Genomic DNA, 20,560 nt, shown 5'->3' with positions numbered 1-20,560 from the left:
ATCTAATTAATTTCGAATTAACCTGATTAAGTAGTTTTTAATAGCCTCATTAAGACCTTAATTACTATTCCGCACATATAAATAACCTCCAATTCTGTATAAAGTTCAGTTTACCCAGTTCTTTTGTAAGTGGCAGTTCTCGTGATACTACCTTAATCAATATGTTTTTCCAGACTTTCCAGAGGACGATCTACACGAACCAAGTTATACCATTCTTTTTAGAGTTTCCGGTGGAATTAATAATAATGATTCTAGGTTTTTTGGATCCGAAATCTCTTTTGGTTGCAGCCGTAACGTATGCCAAGGTGATGGATATTTGTCAAGAACACACAACTCTTCGAAGACGATTGAGGGCTGCTCAAAATAACGAGGAAAAGCGAAGAGTTAATTATTACCTAAATCCAAGTAGTGTAGTTAAAGTAATAAGAAATGGACCTGTCAATAATTGTTCGACAAAATTTGAAGTGTCTAAAAAAGACTTTTTATCTTTGGATGTAATTGGTAAGATTAGTAATAGGTGTGAAAGTAGGTTTAAGAGGATAAGTAATGTTACATCAACTCGAAACTTTAGAATATAAGTTCTTAATTTGAGATTTATTTAAAAATCTGTTGACGAATTCCTTCTTGAATAAATTTTAAACTTTAAAATGTTACTTGTGAAGTGCAAACGATTCTAAAATAAAATACTATAAAAATAAATAAAACTTTTCATTTCAATTTGAAATCTTCTTCGCGAATTCCAATTTTCTTTACAGGCTCATTCAAATTGAATTGGCTCATTAATACATTGCTATTCTTTAAGTAATATTCACATTAATTCCATCATTAACTCAATCAATATTTAATCCATTCATTGAGTCATTTCGTCATCTATTATTACAAATTTTTACCGAGGTTCATTTGGGCACGTGGTTGACCATCTTGTGGCAGCGCTATGACGGCGCGGGAATGCTGTTATAGTTTAAAATATTATTACTTTATTTTCTCTCATTTTGTTGCAATCATTAGTTGTTATTTAATTTATTAGTTGTTGCGTTGTTATTTAATAAGTAAGTCGTCCAATAGCGATTCACGGAAAAAGTTTATTTCTGTTTCCGTGAATCGCATTGGTGAGTACACGTGAGGAACGAGTTATGAACGGCGCGGCGGACCGGCCGATTGCCTGGGTCTGATTTACGATCTCCTATTGGACGACTTTAAACAGTTCCCGGGCGGTTATTATAATAATAAATAAGAAAAATAATGTATCCTTCAACCGTATAATGCTCTGGTCTGGAAGATTTTAGTTTTAGGAGTTTCATTGTCTTCGGTTGACAGCGGACAAATTTTGATAGATGTATGGTTTTACCTTTTTGTAGTTATCAGTGATAAGAGGGATTGGTCCCTGAAGATCTTCATAGGCATGATATAATTTGTTTATTTTGTCACTTCAAACGCTACCATAATTAATTTAAAATCTCAGCCATGTTTCTTATTGCAAATCTAGTTCCTAATGTTTTTGATTTAGTCTCTCTCCAACTTTAATCGTCAGTGCGTTTGTAGGTGGCGACCTAAGGGCTCCCAGTATAATGCGATACGTCTGATAGGCAATTTTTTGAAGACAAAACATTGTGGCCGCAGGCAGGGGCATCATAATCCGTGTTCCAGTCTCGATCGAATAATGGCCTTGTAAAGTGTGCTCAGCATGAGTGGGTCCCCACCCCATTTTGTCGAAGCAATAGATCTTATGAGCTTAATGTCGCCTATACATGTCTTTATTGTTTTGTTAATATGTAGCTTCCAGTTAAGTTTTGCGTCAATGTGAAATCCCAGGTACTTAAAATTTTCTATCTATTGTATTTCTTGTTTTTCATATATCAGTCTCGGACGATCCAAGTTTTGACATTGTTGTGATCTGTCTTTAGTTTTAATTCTTTTTCCTGAAATCAATCTGTGCACCATAGCCGCAAATTTTGTTGGAGTCCACTTCTCTTCAATAATTTTGATTAAGGTCGGAATATGTACCATGTCATAAGCCGTCTTTATATCCATGAAAACTGAAAATAGCGATTTTTTAAGTTTTAGATTTGTTTGAATTTCCGATAAGAGATGGGACGGCATGCTAAACACCCCTACCTTTTCTGAATCCAAATTGGTGTTCATCAAATACATATTTGTTCTCAAACCACCAGTCCAATCTGTCCGCTAGGATGCGTTCAAAAATCTTTCTGATGCATGATAACAGGGAGATTGGCCGGTAGCTGGATGCTTCCTTTGGATTTTTTCCAGGTTTCGGAATAGGGACAACGAGAATCTCACTCCACTCGGCGGGCATCATCTTAGTATCGCTCTATATTTTGTTGTAAATGATTTTATATTCCGTTGGAAGATTTTTTATCACGGTATAGGAAATTTGATCACTTCCTGTAACGGAGTCTTTCTTGTTATGTATGGCTCTTTCTATCTCTATAATTGTTATTGGACCTAGACACCCATTATTTACCCGATTTATTTGTTTGGTATGGCTCTTTCAAAATTAAGTTCATCTGCGGATGGGACATACGCCGGGCATAATATGTTTAAGAATTCTTCATTCCATCCATTTTCCGTTGGTGGTCCTGAGCACGAGTCAAAAACTGCTCTCTTATACATCCTGATGTTTCTCCAGTTGTTACCCATGGGCGTGTCGCGATTCCTCCATTCGACATCCAAAATCCTTTAAAACTAAAAATTCATGATTTATTTTGTAGGGTTTAAAGAAAGATTAACTGACCCAATCGATTTTGTAGAGCCAGCTATTCCGTTAATACCTACTTGTTTATTTGTATTAATGTGTTCATTTGACTGTAAAACTTTTGAAAAAAATATGCTTACCGATGCCCCCGTGTCTATAAGAAAAAATAAATCATTTGCCCTATATCGCATACGCGCATAGTTCATACCATTCATATTTAAAATTACATCTTCATATTTCGTTTTATTCACGAAAAAATCTTTTATCGGATCGTGAATTATTTTCTTCCGATGTCATGTTGTCCGCATAATAAGCACTTTGATTTTGTTACATTTGTCCACGGTTGGACTGAGGAGACGAATAATTATTGTTTCGATAATTAAAATTACCTGAGTGTGTTAAATTTTGATTTTCAAATGGTTTATAATTTTGAAAATTTTGAAAACCTCTGTTTCCCCTGTTGGCATTGCCAGCAAAACCTCTCTTACCTTTCTTACCATCATGTAATGATGGTTGTTGCGTTAAATTCACTAGTTAACTTATCCCATATCACTTTTATTTGTGATTGTGTCTGTGTGCTTGTTCTCTATCTTTTGATACTTGCTAGTAAGCAAGTATCAAAAGTGGTATAAAGTTGGTATAGTAATACCAACCACTATTGCCTCATCAGTGGCTGTAAAATTTGGTGCTCAAGATTTTCATACCGTAAAATAATAAAATAATAATAAATTCATGCTGAATTATATCCATTAGTTAGTACTATTTGTCTTTCTTGCCGTTATGGGGTGGGGGAACATGTTGGCGAATCGGACCGTTTTCTCGACCAAGCAAATATCGTGAGCACGCACTCCAGTAAAGTATATGTATCTCGATGACTATAGCTTTGTTTATTTACTGTCAACTGTCATTGACATTTGACGAAACGATGTTGCGTTTGGTAGACGGCAAACACGCTTTCCGGAGAATCAGGATCGCCAACAACACTTAATTCTTCGGTCACTTGACCGGGGTTCAAAGCGGTATGGTGCAACAGGTCACCCGTTGACAAACCGTCCACGGTGATCGACTAATCAGCTGACCAACTGTTCACAACCGGCCCTCATTAAATTGAAACGCGCCCTTCAATGTATTAACGAGAGCGAGTCTGTAAAGAAAATTGGAATTCGCGAAGATTTCTTTCTAGAAAATAAAATGAAACTTCCTTAAATAATTTCCCAAGGGTGTGTGCGAACTTGGAAAATCAGTTCATAGATGACGCTAATATACTAAAAAAAATAATAAACCGTTACAAATTGAAATGAAAAGTTTTATTTATTTGTATAGTATTTTATTATAGAATCGTTTTCACTTCACAAGTAATGTCTTAAAGTTTAAAATTTATTCAAAAAGGAATTCGTCAACAGATTTTTAAATAAATCTAAAATTAAGAACTTATATTCTAAAGTTTCGAGTTGATGTAACATTACTTATCCTCTTAAACCTACTTTCACACCTATTACTAATCTTACCAATTAAATCCAAAGGTAAAAAGTCTTTTTTACACACTTCAAATTTTGTCGAACAATTATTGCCAGGTCCATTTCTTATTACTTTAACAACACTACTTGGATTTAGGTAATAATTAACTCTTCGTTTTTCCTCGGATTTTTGAGCAGCCCTCAATCGTCTTCGAAGAGTTATGTGTTCTTGACAAATATCCATCACCTTAGCATACGTTACGGCTGTAACCAAAAGAGATTTCGGAAAAAACCTAGAATCATTATTATTAATTCCACGGGAAACTCTAAAAAGAAAGGTATAACTTGGTTCGTGTAGATCGTCTTCTGGAGAAACATATTGATTAACGTAGTATCACGAGAACTGTCACTTACAAAAGAACTGACTAAACTGAACTTTATACAGAATTGGAGGTTATTTATACGTGCGGAATAGTAATTAAGGTCGTAATGAGGTCATTAAAAATCACTTAATCAGGTTAATTCTAACCTAATTAGATTTTAACGAATATTATATGTATGTTTAAAAGATTAACCTCTTTTACTTATATTTATTCTTTCAATTAATTAATGCCCGACTAACACCAACAATATCATACCAGTACATAGTCTTAAATAAAACAGATATCAATTTATTTTATTAAGATTATTTATTTAAAATGCAACTTTAAACATCTTTTTATTTCTTAAAATGTTCCACATTGTGAATAAAAATTACAATTCAGTCAATTTGAGGACTGATGTCAATTCCCTGAGCAATGGTTATTCGTTAATTTTTGAAATTTATAACAAAAATAGTTCTGTCCCGGCGCTGCTAATTTTTCCTTTCAGTTATTCCTGTCCTTAACGTGTAAAGGTGTCCTTCCTTCTGGTTGTGTTTCATTTATATGTTACATACACGTTTATATTAATTCCACTTATTGTTTAAATAATTTGGCTTCACCGGCTTTCTCCGGAATTAAAATCTTGTGACGTTGGTCCTTTAATTGTGCATGTGAATGACATTAATGCGGTCCAGAGATGTACAGGTTGAAAGGAATCCTTGTCTGTTAATTTCCCTACACATTGTGGCGTAGCATAGAGGTCAGTGTAACCGTCCGGCAAACGGGAGACCTGGGTTCGTGTCCCGGCGCTGTTAATTTTTCCTTTCAGTTATTCCTGTCCTTAACGTGTAAAGGTGTCCTTCCTTCTGGTTGTGTTTCATTTATATGTTACATACACGTTTATATTAATTCCACTTATTATTGTAAAAATAGTTCTGATTCCGACCCTCAATCCTCTGATTAAATTCACTTAATCCCTTTGGTTTTTGGTGCTTTTGAGGTAAATTTTTAAATTTACATTTTAGTACCTCCCCCACCCCGACCGGCGAACTTACAATATTTAGACAAATAAATATATGAATCGATGTATTTCTAGTTCCTCCATCTAATTATGCAATAATTTTAAATTTCTCCACTTTAGTTTACGAAGAAAACAAAAAATTAAAAATTAACTTTTTGCAAATTTCAGACTCAACGTCTGAAAAAATGAAAATGTATTACCTCCGTTAATACTGCAAATTCCCGTGTGATCTTTACACCAATAATTTCCTCCAGTGTTTCTTAAATTTGCTCCATCGTTTTTTTTACAAAAGATGCATTAAATTTTTTGTATACAATATCTTGTTGTATGTATGCAGATCCTTAGACGTTGTGCGCATGCACGGAATACATCTACGCGGGTTATTCTAAATGGCGGTAAATGGCAGGTTTACCGATTTTACAAACTTATTAAGTGTGGTAACTAGTTCTCTTTCGCCGATGAAAAAACGAATCCCTAGCTCTACAGCGTTTATGCTATTCATCATTTTTGCAACAGTATTGTAGGAATGGCGTGAACAATAGCTTATATTTGAACCGTGGCTATATATTAAAATCTGTTTTTCAAATAGAAAGTAATATTATTGACTGCAACACGAACATAACATTCTTGTTCACACAACTAATGGAGGTTTATGGATATATTAAAGAACAATATTCGTGCTTGAAATGTCAAGAACATCAAGTATTTCATAAAATTGCAATTTCTATTCCAAATTTAAGTATTGTATGGAATTACAATTATTCAAACCTTGTAGAGTCAATTAATAATAATTATTTACGAACAGAAATATACCCATGTCATAAATGTGGAAATAATTCAACTAGAAATTACCTGTTGGGGGCATATCTGTGGATTGACACTGAGGATGCATACAAAAATTCAAGCTATGCGAAGATCTTAAATATGGATATATAAAGATTCTGCACAAGAATAGAAGACATTCCATAATACGTCAAAGTAAATGAAAAGAATTTAGTTTTGAGTGGCATTATCAAATGTGAGCCCTCAATAATTGAAGGTGGAATAAGCCACTACATTGCCTTATGCCGTAATGCGAATGGGATTTGGACGATGAAAAATGATTTAATTGGAACCTCTTGTAGACTACCAGTAAAAGAGGAAATAATTATCAGTGCAATTTTTTATAATGCAATATAGTTTAAAGTTTATTTCTATTTGTATTATATTATTCATAAAATATTTATTATTCAATTACTGTCATACCCATGTTTATTATTTCTTCTCTTTGTGTTATTTAGTTTACAATTTAGTTTGTTAAATTTATATTACGTTAATAATGATTTTTATACAATACTTGAACATTATTACACTACATACATTCATGGATATAGGAGTATTTATTTTAAAATTTCTAAACGCCGCCGAAATCTAGTGTCGTCGAAGAAATGAAATTTACAATTTCCTGTAAATTACGGAGCGGTAGGTAAATCTAAAAAGTTAACAATTAAATAAGAAGATAACTTCTGGTATTTAAAAACAAATAATTATGTTTATTACACCAACTGTTAATACGGAAATATTTAATGGATTGCATTGCTTTGGATTGCAAAAATATATTTTGTTTGATTTTGTTATAGTACCGTAATTTACACGAAACTGTAAATTTAATTTTTTTGACGACACAAAGAAAAAGTTTATTAAACTAAGATTAGAATTAAAACTAGAACTAACACTAGAAACTTTCGGGTTTAATCTTAGTTTAATTCACACCGGCCGTGAAAGCCTTCGTACTTATAAAAAGTTTATTTTTAGCTTTATTCTAAAACAATAAGAAATAGACCAGTCAAATTTATTAACGGTAACTATTTTTACATTTCATGCCATTTAGAATAACACGCGCAAATGTATTCTGCGCATGCGTACAACGTCCAGGCATCTGCACATAACAAGATATTGTTTACAAAAAATTTAATGCATATTTTGTTAAAATAACGACGGAGGAAATTTAAGAAACACTGGAGGAAATTATTGGTGTAAAGATCACACGGGAATTTGCAGTATTAACGGAGGTATCAACGTGTGACATTTGCAAAAAGTTAATTTTTTATTTTTTGTTTTCTTCGTAAACTAAAGTGGAGAAATTTAAAATTATTGCATAATTAGATGGAGGAAATAGAAATATATCGATTCATATATTTATTTGTCTAAATATTGTAAGTGCGCCGGTCGGGGTGGGGAAGGTCATTTTAGTGTTTTTCACGTTTTCACGCTTCACGTGGAACACGTGTTTCATTTAAAACTTGTTTTTTTCGGTTATTCGTTGACCGATGTTCGACCTTTGTGGTTCTCACATGGACTTAAGATGTGCGTCTTGGCTGATTTCTGATATTTTTCGCTGTTTCAAGTATAATTTGTAAGTTTTTGTAATGTTTAAATTCATTTGTTTAAATTCAAGTCCTGAAGAAGCTTTAATACAAAAGCGAAATATTGGCATATGAAAAAATAATTGTCGTTTCAATAGTTCTCAATCCTATCCTGGAAATAAATTTATTATTCGAGGTAATTAATAAGGCTCTCCGATAAGTGTTGAAGCTGCAACCAAACACACACATACTCGTCTAATGCGCTTATGCGCGCGCCGTTTAGGAACCGGGGAAAAAGCGACGTTTTCCGGGCCCGTGCTCGCATTATCAATCAAGAGAATTCCACACGTAAGAACAATAAAAAAAAATTAAATTAAAATTAAAATTACTCATTTATTTTACTTTATTACATGTCTATTGTGTTCGTTAAAATTATGTGGCTACGAATGCTTTTCGCTTAGAATAATTGACTACTTGTGTATTTCATTTGCGCCAACAATTCTATTGCTCAGCGTTATTGTAACCACGCGCCGATGGCCAAAGTGTAACTTAACACTTCCGATGGCGAAGTGCATTGGACTTTACTTGAACTCGATAATGTAACAAAACTGTTTAATTGGCAACTTATATAATAACAATAATTTATAATTATGTAACTTTGAATATTAAAATATGTCCATCACAGGTTACCCAAAAAACTGGTTACGGCTATTTTTAGTCATTTTCGAAAGTTATTTTTGGTTACTTACGATATTTTAAAAATCTAAATACGTCATTCTTCATCATTTCTCGAAAAGAAAAGCAAAACATATACACTTGAGTTATCATTTCCATCATTTCCAAGAATTTTTCTTTTTAGTTTTATTCTTAACGAATTTAATTTACTTTTTCTTTTTCGTTTCTATAGCGAAATTAACCGCCATCCCTCTGGAATTATTTATTATATTTTTTGTACGATTCTCCACTCACTTGGTTCACTCTCTGTGGAATTTTAGTTTATATTTCTGTTCGATTTTTCGACTTCTCTCTTTCCTTTGGAAGCATTCTATTTTGGTTTTATCATTTCATTTTTTTTCCTCTTTTGAAACTTTTCCATTTGGTTTCAACCATGGCTGACAAACTTGCTAAATTAACTTTAAAACGTACTATTCTTATTATTTAAATTTCTGAAACCTTCACATTCGGAAGTGCCTTAACTACCAATCCTGTTAATCCTATGCAAGATCAAATTTTTACTGAAAGAGCAAGCAATGTCTCCAATATCTACGATAATTTTAAAAAGGTACAATTCAATTATTGGTCTCTGTGATGAAGCCGATTTCAACGCTCAAATTATCAGAATCATCTAGATCAGCAAATGTTCTCTCTCTGGTAAATACAACACCGAAATTGACTAAACTTTAACTGCCTATTTTTGATGGAAATTATAAAAATTGGCACACGTTTTGCGATCAACCAGTCACTTTCTCCTATTGCTAAATATCAATATCTACTCACACCGTTAACTGGAGAAGCATTTAATCTGTTGAAGGGGATAATTATGATATCACCTATAAAACATTAAAAGGGCGTTAACAGAATAAACACCATTTGGCGACGCTTTACATTAACGAAGTCATTAATTTAAAACCTCTGAAGGAGGATTCTGCTAAGGGTTTTCGTTTCCTTATCGAAACATTCCAGGAAAGTGTAGAAGGTTTTTGAACATTGGGCTTTCCCGTCGATCAATCATTTTCTGTTATTTAACTTGTTACTTCAAAAAATTAACTCTTCAATAAAAACCACTTTTGAAGCTGAACATGCTGAATTTGAAATCTCGACAAACAACTGATTGCATTTCTGGAAAAGGACAGTACTTTTGACATCAAATAATAAAACTTTCCAGAGCCGTTCAAAAATGAATATTGGGTCAAAGAACTTTCCAATCATTGGTCCAACAACAATATTGGATTTTATCATCCCGGAGCATCATTTACCGAAATATATGTATCCGATCAGATGTATCCGATGTTTTCGGTTTAAACTCAAATCATATGAACCGTTTATGGCGGATCTTCGTCGTTGTCGACTATCAGAGGTCAAGGCATTTACAACAACCGCTGTGGATTTTGCCGGCCCCATACACCACGTTCAATCGTGGTAGAGGTTCGCCGTCTGTAAAATCTTATATTTGTGTTTTAGTTTGTACCGCCACGAAGGCCATTCATCTAGAGCTAGTTTCAGATCTCACCACGGATTCATTCTGCTCTACAACGATTTATATCGCATCAAGGACGATGCTCTACACTTCTTTCGGACCAAGGGACCAACTTTATAGGGACCAATAACAAATGGTTATTTCATTTTCCAGGAGCTCCACATTTTAATGGCATTGCTAAGAGTAATTGGCGATCAACGGATGGCAACTTATAAAACGAGCCGTACAGAACTTTTGGAATAGATGGAAACAAGAGTACTTATCAACTTTACACCAGAGAGCGAAATGGAATGTATCTACCTCTCCTTCGGAGATTGGTGATATGGTCCTGGTGAAAAATGAGCAACTTCCTCCATTGCATTGGAATCTCGGATGAATTGTAAAATTACACCCTGGATCCGACGACAATGTTAGAGTCGTAACAATTAAGACGAAAGCAGGATATTTGGCAAGGCCAACGGTCAAAATGTGCCCGCTGCCAACCGAAGAAAATGAAACTCCTAAAACTAAAATCTTCCGGACCAGAGCATTATACGGTTGAAGGATACATTATTCTGAATCGATGTTTCTAATAAAAATTTTAGAAATGTTTATAATAACCGCACGGTAACTGTTTAAAGTCGTCCAATAGGAGATCGTAAATCAGACCCAGGCAATCGGCCGGTCCGCCGCGCCGTTCATAACTCGCTTCTCACATGTACTCACCGATGCGATTCACGGAAAGAGAAATAAACTTTTCCCGTGAATAAGTCGTCCAATAGCGATTGGACGACTTATTAAATAACATAACGTTAATACTAATGTTTGCAACAAAATGAATGGAAATAAAGTAATAATATTTTAAACCATAACAGCCTTCCCGCGTCGTCACAGCGCTGCCACAAGATGGCCAACCACGTGCCCAAATAAACCTTGATAAAAATTTGACGATAGAAATAACAGATGACGAAATGACTCTGAATGGATTAAATATTGATTGAGTTAATGATGGAATTAATGTGAATATTACTTAAAGAACTTCAATGTATTAATGAGTCAATTCAATTTGAATGAGCCTGTAAAGAAAATTGGAATTCGCGAAGAAGATTTCAAATTTAAATGAAAAGTTTTATTTATTTTTATAGTATTTTATTTTAGAATCGTTTGCACTTCACAAGTAACATTTTAAAGTTTAAAAATTATTCCAGAAGGAATTCGTCAACAGATTTTTAAATAAATCTAAAATTAAAAACTTATATTCTAAAGTTTCGAGTTGATGTAACATTACTTATAGTCTTAAACCTACTTTCACACCTATTACTAATCTTACCAATTAAATCCAAAGATATCCAAAGATATTCTTGACAAATATCCATCACCTTGGCATATGTTACAGCTGCAACCAAAAGAGATTTCGGATCCAAAAAACCTAGAATCATTATTATTAATTCCACCGGAAACTCTAAAAAGAAAGGTATAACTTGGTTCGTGTAGATCGTCTTCTGGAAAGTCTGGAAAAACATATTGATTAAGGTAGTATCACGAGAACTGCCACTTACAAAAGAACTAGGTAAACTGAACTTTATACAGAATTGGAGGTTATTTATATGCGCGGAATAGTAATTAAGGTCTTAATGAGGCTATTAAAAACTACTTGATCAGGTTAATTCGAACCTAATTAGATTATAATGATAGTATGTTTAAAAGAAAAACCTCTTTTACTTATATTTATTCTTTTAGTATTCATTTCTATCTTCAAAAAATTAGAACCTAACTGAGCCATTTTTATGAATGCAGATGAACGCGCATTCGTGGGGATAATTAGCGACGATTTCATGAGTGAAAACTTGAATGAAAATGAAAATTGAATTTTAAACAACTTTACTTCCTAGTAATTTTTATTAGAATTGACAATTAATTAATGCCCGACTAACACCATCAATATCATACCAGTACATAGTCTTAACTAAAACAGACATCAATTTATTTTATTAGAGATTATTTATTTAAAATTGAACTTTAAACATCTTTTGTTCGAAACAATTTTTGATATATAAGTACGAAGGCTTTCGAGGCCGGTGTGAATTGAACTAAAATTAGAACTAACACTAGAAACTTACGGGTTTTGCCGTGCGTCTTTTAAGAAAAGGTTTGACGTTTCGCATGCCATGTTGCAACCTTCTTCAGAAACTGGTTCGAAGTGAGTTTCTTCAAAAGTTTCTTCGAGTTTTTTGTTTCGAAAATTTTTCAGTTTTTGCCGATAGGGCGAAAACAAAAGACGATAGTTGTTCGGAGTTTTCGGCATTAGCAGTTTCTCGAAAAACGAGATCATAACATGTAAGCAATTTTTTTTCTATCTCTTTTAGTTTCGGAGATAGCCTATGCGGACAACGATTTTGGGATAGCCTGTACGTAACAAACCTATCAACTCAAATAGACAAGAACTGATTGGGAAACTCAGAGCGCGCTTCACCGAAAACTTTAACATCGATATCTTCCTAAACATTTCCAGTAACCATGCGTACATTGTGATGCTTGATCGTCTGGATACAAACTCCCCTCCCGCAACGACCCCGATCAACGGCAACCAAACGATGATGCAAATAACAGAGATCTTACCTACTGAGCCTGGGTACATATAGCAATCATCAGATTCATCGACCACCGAACAGGAGAATGAATACAATAACATCTCATAGAATCATCTTCAAGTAATATATGCTAATATCAACAGCTTCAACAACAAAAACATCTAATCCTTAATTATCTACAACAAAATGACAGTTATGTAGCCCTACTTACAGAAACCAAACTGAAGACAGATCATGCCATTCAATACAAAAACTAGCGCTTCCAAATTACAATAACTAGAGGAGGTGCAATTATGATAATCTTCCATAAATAATACTTATCGTGAATGCCTACACGGCTCTAGCAGTATTTCAGACTTAATAACTTGATCTTGTTTGGCATACCTAAAAAGATTAAGCAGGATCTAAGCTCAATTGCTTCGGAGATTGGGAATGCTATTGTCACTGGTCAAAGCAGATATTGACGGTGTGCATAGATTGCCCATGCGAAATCACTCCGATTCCTTGTGTGCTCCTGTGAAGAATGTAATCATTAAATTCACATCTCGTATTACACGTGATCGATTTTTCACTTGTGCAAAGTCATATCGAAAAAATAATGATAACCCCGCAACTGGCATAAAAATACAAAATCTGACAGATAATTTATTTATTAATGAACACGGTTTTTAATCCAGATCTGTTTAAGAAAGCTAAACAGCTGGGCCGTGAAGACAATTATAAATATATACGGATTAAAAACAGTGATGTTCATGATCGCAAAGATGATAGATCGAAGTTGTTGATTATAAAATTTCCTGCTAATTTGTTAACTTGCAAACTCTAAGTTAAGATCTTTTGTTGATTATCATTTAATTTCTATGGCCTGGTCTTATTACTATTAAAACGTCCGTGGTCTATGTACGAAAACCACTAAGTCCCCTCGCACACCAACGCTACGCGGCTACAACAATACTGTAGTGAACAGAAAAAAAAACGTTTTGTTTTTTATAAAAGAACCTGTTCCTTAGGTTCTTCAGAAATTAGTTTTTTTTTTCAGAAACATTGTTTGTTTTACAATTTAATCCAGGAAGGAAACGAGCATTACTAAGATATCAATAATACTTTAAATTTATTGGTGATGTGCATACAAATTGTGGAACATAAGAATTGTTCGAATATACTGTTCTATTAATACAAAATTTGGGTTTATATACAAATTCTTACATGCTAACGTAACAAATAATCAAGTGTTGAAAGCAATTAATTTAGGTCGCGAACCGTACATTGCGCACGGTGTGCATTACGCAATTTTCGTTGTGTGCGAAGACTTCGGTTAGCAACGTTTGCTGATTTACTAACCCTAATTAAGAAAAATAAAAGGAAAATAAATTTATTAATTGAAAGAAAAATTTCATCTTTAATTGAGATTAAACACATATATTTATATTATTATATACTATAGCTCTTATATTATATATCTTAAATTTACAAATTTATATATCTGGAAGAAAGCTACAAATTTTTGGAAGATGATGATTTCGAAAAACATAAATTCCAGGAAGTAGATCAATGGTGCAATCAATTTCAATAACATACATATACAGGCTGTCCCGTATCTTCCGCATCAGAGCATTATAACTGTTAAACGAACTGTTTTTCGTTTCGGTCGGTCCACTTCGCCGATGATAACTCGTTTCCCACGTGTACTCACCAATAGATTCGACACGGAAAGAGAAATAAACTTTTTCGGTGACTCAAAGTCGTCCACTATTGGATAATAGCGGATAACTTTAAACTGTTCCCGTGCGGTTATTATAAACATTTCGAAAACATTTTATTAGAAAGAGCGCTTCAGAATAATGTTCCTACAACCGTACAATGCTCTGATGCGGAAGATACGGGACAACCTGTATAGCTTTACACAATGGTAAAAACTCATCGCCCTGATCGGATAACATTACAAGGAATATTTTAAGAAGATTGAATGATGAGGTACATATATACATAATAAAAGTCTTTAATAATTGTATCAAGAACAGATATTTTCCTATAGAATGGAAAATGGGAAACAATAATTTGTATTCCTAAAAAAGACAACGACTTACTCTCTCCGAGGGATTACAGACCAATTATTCTATTATCCGTGATCGAAAAAACCTTTGAAATTGTTATAGAGAACAGATTACTGTCTGTGGTCAATTCGTTCATTCCACCATATCAGTTTGGATTTAAATCAAAAATGTCCAATACTCACCACTTTAAAATACTAACGTCAAACTTATTTAAGCAAAACCGGCAGAAGAAAATTCGGTATTACGTTTAGATACCAAGAAGGCATTTGACTCAGTGTGGCATAAAGGTCTTCTATTTAAACAGGCAAGAATGAACGGTTCACCATCCCTAATATAATTAATAAACAGTTTTTTGTCTGATAGAACACTACGAGTAAGAATGAACGCAAAATAGAAATTTTTATACTACATTGCAGCCATTTATAAAAGTCCATATTTATGGACTTTTGTATCAACATTGAAGCATGGCACAACATTTTAATATCAAAATGTTCGCTTTAGAATCGAACGAAGAATGTAGCTACATCTAGATTATCCGTCAATGTATACACATCTGTCATTTCTCCTGTCTCTCCGGATTTTGGACAGGAAATTCAAATATGCGAAGATTGGGGGTATTTATTAGACTGTTCTTATACTCAAAATAAGCACATATTCTCAACATGCTACTTAAAGAATCACACATTAATTGTAAATATATTCAGGGTTTTCTAAATTTATGTACTATTGAAACTAACTTGAGGATATAAAAGCTAATAAACACTTAAGAAGACAATAAGAATACAATAACAGACATAACTATAAGAAACTATTCACAACTACTACACTTAAAAACGACTAAACTGAATATCGGGAGAAACAACAAGAATTAGTTAAGTTAAAATGGAAGAAGCAATGGAATGACCATAAAGAGTGTTCGAAGAAACACCATAAGTCAAGGGAGGAATGTATCGATGATAAAATTAAAATTAACGATCAGAAAAAGATTGTTGATGACAAAATCGGTGATAGATTATGACCATCTCCCCCTATTTTAGATAAATCCGATCACCATGACGAACAGCGAATAATAAACAATGATTTATTAGAACCACCGATGCTTTGTGCCAAAATCGATGAAAAAAATTATGAGAATTTCCAAAATATTAATAGAAATAATAATAAGCGTTGTTTTACCCCAGATTTAAATGACTCTAGTCCGGAAAGCTTTTCGTCAAAAAAAAAGAAATGGTGGGACGCCCAAAAATTCATTACTATCATGGAGTTTATCTACAACATAAACGTTAGTTTATAATGAGGCTAAGAAGGGTTATGCGAGTGGATACCTTTTAGTGGCTAAACAAAGGTTACTTGAAAACAGTACCTTTTCGGATACCCCGCTGAGATTAATCGAGGAATCCAATGAACACAAGAAGGAGAAGAATCAAAAAATAGTGGAGAAATGTAAAATAAGGTCGAAATTGAAAACTGAACCTATGATTAAGTGTTATCGGCAAGATGAATACGATGATGAAATTGAGGATAAGTTTAAGGAAGATAAATTTAAGGAAAATAAACTTATTGAAAATAAATTTAATGAAAATAAACTTAATGAAAATAAGTTTAATGAAGATACGATTAAAGACAAACTGAAACAAGAAAAATTAAAATTGGGTCAAGATAAACTAAGTCAAGAAAATGTTGGTGAAAATCTTCAAAAAAATGTTAAAAATGAAATGAAAGAGATTGACTATCGTTGTCTATTAAAACCGGATGATTTGGATAAAAAGAGAATTTTAACAGCAATGGGAGGGTTATTTTACGCGAGAGAATTAAAAGCGATTGAACCGCCCGACGTTTACTCCATAACTTTGGACGGGGACTTTTTTTATTTTAGATTTTGGAAGTTTATCCAAGAAACGAAGAAGAATTAACGGTCGGAACAAGAGTAGCTGCTTATATTAGTTAAAAATATCGTTGCCTTTATCCCGGAAGTGTGGCAGAACCCGATTCACCTATCTCAAAATTTCTTTCTGCCTATTTCGACGACGGCGATAACGGAAAAATTCCATTGAAAGACATCCGATTACTCCCTTCGGATTATCCCTTCATGGAATATGAGCAAAATTCTTTATCGAGCTTAAGCAGGCGTAAAAGAAGAACGTTAACAACGGAAGATTCGAGCGGAAAGAATTCCACTCCACCAACACCAAATCAAAAATTCAGGATCATTACGAAATCCAGGAGAGTCACCAAGCGGATTCCTCGACGTTTAATAATATTAATGAGGACAAGGATGATAAGGATGACAAGAAAATGAAAAACCAAGAGATTGAAAAGAAAGAGCGAAAACATCGGTTTACTTAGGAAAATTGTCAACACAACAATAGGAAGCATAAGAAACACAGGAAACATCATCATAAAGACGAGAAAAGCGATGAAAAAGATATTGAAATAGTCAAAATTAATATTGACCAATTCGATTTCGATTCGAAGAAATTGATCCGAAAGAGATTAATCAAGAAAAAGATATTAATGCTGTAATTAATAATGAAAATGATTTTACGAGATTGACGATCGTTGGGAATTGAAAGCGATTGAACCGCTCGACGTTTAATAACATTTTTGCATCGTAATCTTCACGAAAAGTCTTCTAAAATGACTCCAAACACGATGGGGTTATCTCAAAAATTCTTCATGTTACTAATTTTTTCTTTTGTACTTTGTTTTTTTTTTCTAAGATAAATTAATCGTGTTTGCATTCATTTTAAAGGATTTTTAATGAAATTTTTTTTTAAATTGTAAATTAAAGTTGACGTTTATAATCGGAATTTGAACTATTTCGTTTAATTTTAAAATAACTTTTTAATACTTAATGGTATGAACTATTATACTTAATAAATATGACATCCTCACAAAATTTGCATTAAAAGGAGTACAAATACGCCATATTTAGTTTAAACAATAAAGTTTTGAGTAACTCCGGTTATCAACGTCAAATTTTATTTTTCCATTTTTTTAATCCTCATTAAAAATACTGTTCTAATTGCAAAACGTCACATATCCTTCAAATCGTTCGGACATCGTTCTCATCTTGGTGATTCGATTCAAATAATACACCCTGAAATGAATTTAATTAAACTAATTACATTAAATAATTAAAATAAATTAATTCTTACGGGAATTTGAAACTTAATATCGTATTCGGTTGCTTCTTCTGGGTGATAATGCGATCGAACATGGCAATTCACATTGCCTAAAATCTCCCAAAGTTCTTCCATGATTCCAATATAGGCTCGATCTGAACTTGCGGTCGAAAGGAAAAGCTGAAATCGACGAAAAAATAGTTAATTAATTAATTTAAACTAAAACTAGAACTAACACTAGACCTAGAGCTAGAATCTTTCGGGTGAAGCCGTGCGTTTTTCGAAAAAATATTTTCAGAAAACAAATTCGAAGTGACACTTCGAACTTGTTTCTGAAGAAGGTTGCAACATGGCATCCGAAACGTCAAACATTTTTTCAAAAAACGCACGGCTTAACCCGAAAGTTTCTAGTTCTAGTGTTAGTTCTAGTGATAGTGTTAGTTCTAGTTTTAGTTTAATTAACACCCGCCGTGAAAGCCGTGAAGTACTTATAATTAATTAAATTATTTTTATTTTTAATTGTTTAAGCTAGTCTATTTAGAAATACCTGCTGCTTTCATCCAAAGTATCCTCGATATTCTCAATGGTAATTTCATCTTCGGGATTTGCAACCACATCATCTTCTAATTCTACATTAAAATCATTTTCATCATTAATATCTCTTTCTTGATTAATTTCTTTCGAATCAATTTTTTCGAAAGTTTTCTTCGTATCGAAATCGATTTCTTCATTAGTAATTTTGAGTACTTCAATTTTTTTTTCATCGCTTTTCTCGTCTTTATGAAGATGTTTCTTGTGCTTCCTATTTTTGTGTTGACAATTTTCCTCGGTACACCGATGTTTTCGCTCCTTCTTGTCAATCTCTTGGGTTTCCATTTCCTTTTTATCCTTGTCATCAGTAATATTAGTAAACGTCGAGGAAATCTGTTTGGTGACTCACCTGGATTTCGAAATGATCCTGAATTTTTGATTCGGTGTTGGTGGAGTCGAATTTTTTCCGCGATATTTCTCGATAAAGAATTTGGGTCATATTCCATGAAGGGATAATCCGAAGGGAGTAATCGGATGTCTTTCAATGGAATTTTTCCGTTATCGCCGTCGTCGCAATAAACACAAAGAAATTTTGAGATAGGTGAATCCGGTTCTGCCACATTTCCGGGATAAAGGCAACGATATTTTTGACTCCTATAAGCAGCTACTCTTGTTCCGACCGTTAATTCTTTTTCGTTTCTTGGATAAACTTCCAAAATCTAAAATAAAAAAAGTCTCCGACCAAAGTTATGGAGTAAACGTCGGGCGGTTCAATCGCTTTTAATTCTCCCGCGTGAAATAACCCTCCCATTGCTGTTAAAACTCTCTTTTTATCCAAATCATCCGGTTTTAATAGACAACGATAGTCAATCTCTTTCATTTCATTTTTAACATTTTTTTGAAGATTTGCTCCAACATTTTCTTGACTTAGTTTATGTTGACCCAATTTTAATTTTTCTTGTTTCAATTTGTCTTTAAACTTATCTTCATTAAACTTATTTTCCTTAAGTTTATGTTCATTAAATTTATTTTCAATAAGTTTATTTTCCTTAAATTTATCTTCCATAAACTTATCCTCAATTTTATCATCGTCATCATCTTGCCGATAACACTTAATCATAGGTTCAGTTATCAATTTCGTCCTTATTTTACATTTCTCCACTATTTTTTGATTCCATTCCTTCTTGTGTTCATTGGATTCCTCGATTAATCTCAGCGGGGTATCCGAAAACGTACTGTTTTCAAGTAAACTTTGTTTAGCCACTAAAAGGTATCCACTCGCATAACCCTTCTTAGCCTCATTAGAAACTACCGTTTATGTTGTAGATAAACTCCATGATAGCAATGAATTTTTGGGCGTCCTACCTTTTCTTTTTTTTTTTGACGAAAAGCTTTCCGGACTAGAGTCATTTAAATCTGGGGTAAAACAACGCTTATTATTATTTCTATTAATATTTTGGAAATTCTCATAATTTTTTTCATCGATTTTGGCACAAAGCATCGGTAGTTCTAATAAATCATTGTTTATTATTCGCTGTTCGTCATGGTGATCGAATTTATCTAAAATAGGGGGAGATGGTCATAATCTATCACCGATTTTGTCATCAACAATCTTTTTCTGATCGTTAATTTTAATTTTATTATCGATACATTTTTCCCTTGTCTTATGGTGTTTCTTCGAACACTCTTTATGATTATTCGACTGCTTCTTCCATTTTAACTTAATTAATTCTTGTTGTTTCTCCCGATATTCAGTTTAGTCGTTTTTAAGTGTATTAGTTGTGAATAGTTTCTTATAGTTATGTCTGTTATTGTATTCTTATTGTCTTCTTAAGTGTTTATTAGCTTTTATACCCTCAAGTAAGTTTCAATAGTATATAAATTTAGAAAAGCCTGAATATATTTACAGATAATGTGTGATTCTTTAAGCAGCATGCTGAGAATATGTGCTTATTTTGAGTATAAGAACAGTTTAATAAATACCCCCAATCTTCGCATATTTGAATTTCCTGTCCAAAATCAGGAGAGACAGGAGAAGTGCAAGATGTATATATTGACGGATAATCTAGATGTAGCTACATTCTTCGTACAATTCTAAAGGTAACATTTTGATATTAAAATGTTGTGCCATGCTTCATACGTCTACACGAGGTAGTCAAAGTTGATACAAAACTCCATAAATAAT

At 33.2% G+C, this 20,560-nt stretch overlaps 1 protein-coding gene across 1 annotated transcript; it reads right to left on the bottom strand.

Moving 5' to 3' along the window:
- Window positions 1-18,381: 18,381 nt before the first annotated feature.
- On the bottom strand, window positions 18,382-19,495 carry LOC139431323 (glutamic acid-rich protein-like). The gene is made up of 3 exons (XM_071198972.1): window positions 19,136-19,495; window positions 18,785-19,094; window positions 18,382-18,707 (listed from the first exon to the last, which is right to left on the bottom strand). The coding sequence occupies exons 1-3, from the start codon at window positions 19,493-19,495 to the stop codon at window positions 18,382-18,384; spliced, it is 996 nt and encodes a 331-aa protein (XP_071055073.1).
- Between the last annotated feature and the right edge of the window lie 1,065 nt (window positions 19,496-20,560).

The sequence above is a fragment of the Onthophagus taurus genome, chromosome 8 (genome assembly GCF_036711975.1).
Source record: "Onthophagus taurus isolate NC chromosome 8, IU_Otau_3.0, whole genome shotgun sequence".
Taxonomy (NCBI): domain Eukaryota; kingdom Metazoa; phylum Arthropoda; class Insecta; order Coleoptera; family Scarabaeidae; genus Onthophagus; species Onthophagus taurus.
Note: the sequence above shows the minus strand (reverse complement) of the source record. Positions and strands in the feature narration are given on the sequence as shown.